The 2,540-nt window shown below is 63.3% G+C and overlaps 1 protein-coding gene across 1 annotated transcript in view; it reads left to right on the plus strand.

The window, feature by feature from the left end:
- MPL (MPL proto-oncogene, thrombopoietin receptor) overlaps positions 1 to 2,540 on the plus strand; it is a gene marked incomplete at its 3' end in the record, with an annotated part of 6,866 nt that overhangs the window by 1,964 nt on the left and 2,362 nt on the right. Inside the window, 4 exon segments of the mRNA XM_010193172.1 lie at positions 9 to 20; positions 1,663 to 1,789; positions 2,133 to 2,204; positions 2,206 to 2,300. Coding sequence (XP_010191474.1) covers positions 9 to 20; positions 1,663 to 1,789; positions 2,133 to 2,204; positions 2,206 to 2,300 — 306 coding nt within the window.

Here is a 2,540-nt window from a genome sequence, read left to right on the forward strand (position 1 = left end):
CGAGCCAGTGACATCCCAAGGTAAGTCCTCTGGGACATTTTCAACCCCAAAGGATGGGCCAGAGAGGAGCAGGCGTGTCAAGTGCGGGCAGTGAGCACCCTAAGGCAGCCAAAACCTTGCAGGGTTGGGGAGGGGGCATCCCAGGAGGGCATGTGAGGAGTGTTCAGAGTGGGCAATGGAGCCCCCTTCTCACCCATGGGAAACCCTGGGGTGTCTGGAGCAAAGGAACATCCCTGCTCTCTGCGGACAGGACGTGGCCGCCCTCAGGGACCCCTTTGGGATGGCAGCCTGCGGCTCCCAGCCCCATGCAGGTAGCACAGGGGCTCTCCGCTCATCGAAAGCTCGTTAAAAGGATCGGAACAAAATTCAAGCTAATGTCTGAGGGCACAGCTCTGCACCACAGATAATGCTGTGGCACTGCTGGGCTAATCCCGATGCTCCTGCACTGGCCCACAGCCTCAAGCCCACCACTGGCTTGGCTGCGCGCTGCCTGAGCACGGCTGATGAGGGTCCCCATGCCACCAGGCTGCTGGGACCTGGCCACCGCATCCTCTGGCACTGGGAGCTGGGGGTGACAGAGCTGGCACAAGGTCCGGGCTGGGGGCAATGGGGTGCAAAAAAGGAAGAGTAAGTGGGGGAGGTCTGCGGTCTGCAGGGTGGGACGTGGGCTGGGAAAGGAGGAACAAGGCTGGGGATCAGGGCAAGGGAAGGGACATGGAGAGCAAGGGGACACCAAGAAGGTGGAAAGGACATTTGGGGACTGTCCCTTATTCTTTGGCCAGGCAGGCTCAGCTGGCAGCACAGCAGGTTGTACCAAAGGATGGATGCACTCAGCACATGGGGCAGGGCCAGATGCTGGCAGAGGTCATGGGGTCCTGCACCTCCTGGGGAAAGGAACACATCCCAAGGAGGAAGAGGAGGAGGAGGAGAAGGGCTGGAGCAGGTCCCAAAGCAGAGGCAGCGGGGGAAGAAGGGTGTGCTGGAGCAATGCTAGGGGCAGCGAGGCCACCCCTGTGCTTCACACATCTGCATCTTGGGACCCTTTTCCCTGCCACCAGTGGCAGGCCTCCATGGGCCAGCAAAGCCACCAGTGCTTGGGATGGAGATCTTTCGAGGTGTGATGTTCCAGTTCATCCCAGCTCATCCCTGCAAGGAAAGGGAAAGCAGCTTGCTGAGTGGGGCAGAGAAACCCACAGCCCCCCAAGCAGTCCCTGGGCCGGGGTTTGAGCATTCCCCCCACCCTGCTCAGGACCACACACCCCCACGCCAGCCCCAAGTCCCTTTCTCTCTCCCCAGGGCACTGTTCCTCCTTATCTCACTTCCACGCACCTTCCGGCGTAAGCAGGGCAGGGGTGCTCTCCCCCAATCGCCGGGGCCGGGGCCCAGAGCCCCCCCTCCGACCACAGGGCTATTTTGGGATGTTTGTTTGTCCCAAAGGACCCCGCGTGCTGAGGAGGGGGGAGCAGTGGGGCCGGCTGATGGGGAGCCCTGCCATGTCCCTCCATGCAGTGCCACAGCCACGGCCATGCCCACGCTGGCCCAGGTGCCTGCACAGAGTGGCCTCAGGGGTGAGCTGGCCAGGGGGCATGGGGCAAGGGGACACAGGTGGCAATGGGGACTGGTTTGTGCCCTGGGGCTCCTTCACGCCCATGCTCCTCCCAGACGCTGCGCTGCTGGCAGAGGTGCCCGAGGACATCCTCTGCTTCTCCCGCTCCTTTGAGGACCTCACCTGCTTCTGGGATGAGGAGGAGGAGGAGGCAGCAAGCGGGATGTGCCACTTCTACTACTGGTACAGCAGGTAGGACACAGAGGACACAACCCAGCCTCCCCTTTGCCTGCACAAGGAGCAGCAGAGTCAGGGTGCTGCAGCTCCCTGTGCTGGCCGGGTGGCTCCCAGCTGCATGGAGAGATGCTGGAGAGCCCACAGGAGCTACCCACCACACAACTCCAGCAGGGCTGGGACCCCGGCTGTCCCTCAGTCCCATGGGGACGGTGCCCTGCAGTGCATGGGGGCACAGGGAAGAAGCTGGTGACACCAAGGTCTCAGTGCCATGCCCCAGGTTCCCTCTCCTCCAGCCTGGCCCGGGCCAGGAGGCATGGGGTGCTGCAGGACCCTGCTCTCCGTTCCTCAGGGACAAGCCCACAGCGTGCACAGTTTCCACGTGGCACCACGGGGCTGGCGGGACACGGCACGTCTGCATCTTCTGACGTGCGGCTCTTCACCCAGCTCCACCTCCACGTCCTGAATGCCACCACCAACCAGACCAAGTACCGGCGGGAGCTCAATGTGGACGCGGTGGGTGAGTCTTTCCCACCAGGCAACATCTGTGTGACACCAGGGCAGTCCCCAGACCTGGATCCCCTGCCCCTGGGCCCTGTGCGGGGGCTGGCAGCACCCTGCGTTCTGCAGCCCTGGGGGGAGAGTCTTTCCCACCAGGCAACATCTGTGTGACACCAGGGCAGTCCCCAGACCTGGATCCCCTGCCCCTGGGCCCTGTGCGGGGGCTGGCAGCACCCTGCGTTCTGCAGCCCTGGGGGGA

The sequence above is a fragment of the Mesitornis unicolor genome, unplaced genomic scaffold, assembly GCF_000695765.1.
Source record: "Mesitornis unicolor isolate BGI_N332 unplaced genomic scaffold, ASM69576v1 scaffold35419, whole genome shotgun sequence".
Taxonomy (NCBI): domain Eukaryota; kingdom Metazoa; phylum Chordata; class Aves; order Mesitornithiformes; family Mesitornithidae; genus Mesitornis; species Mesitornis unicolor.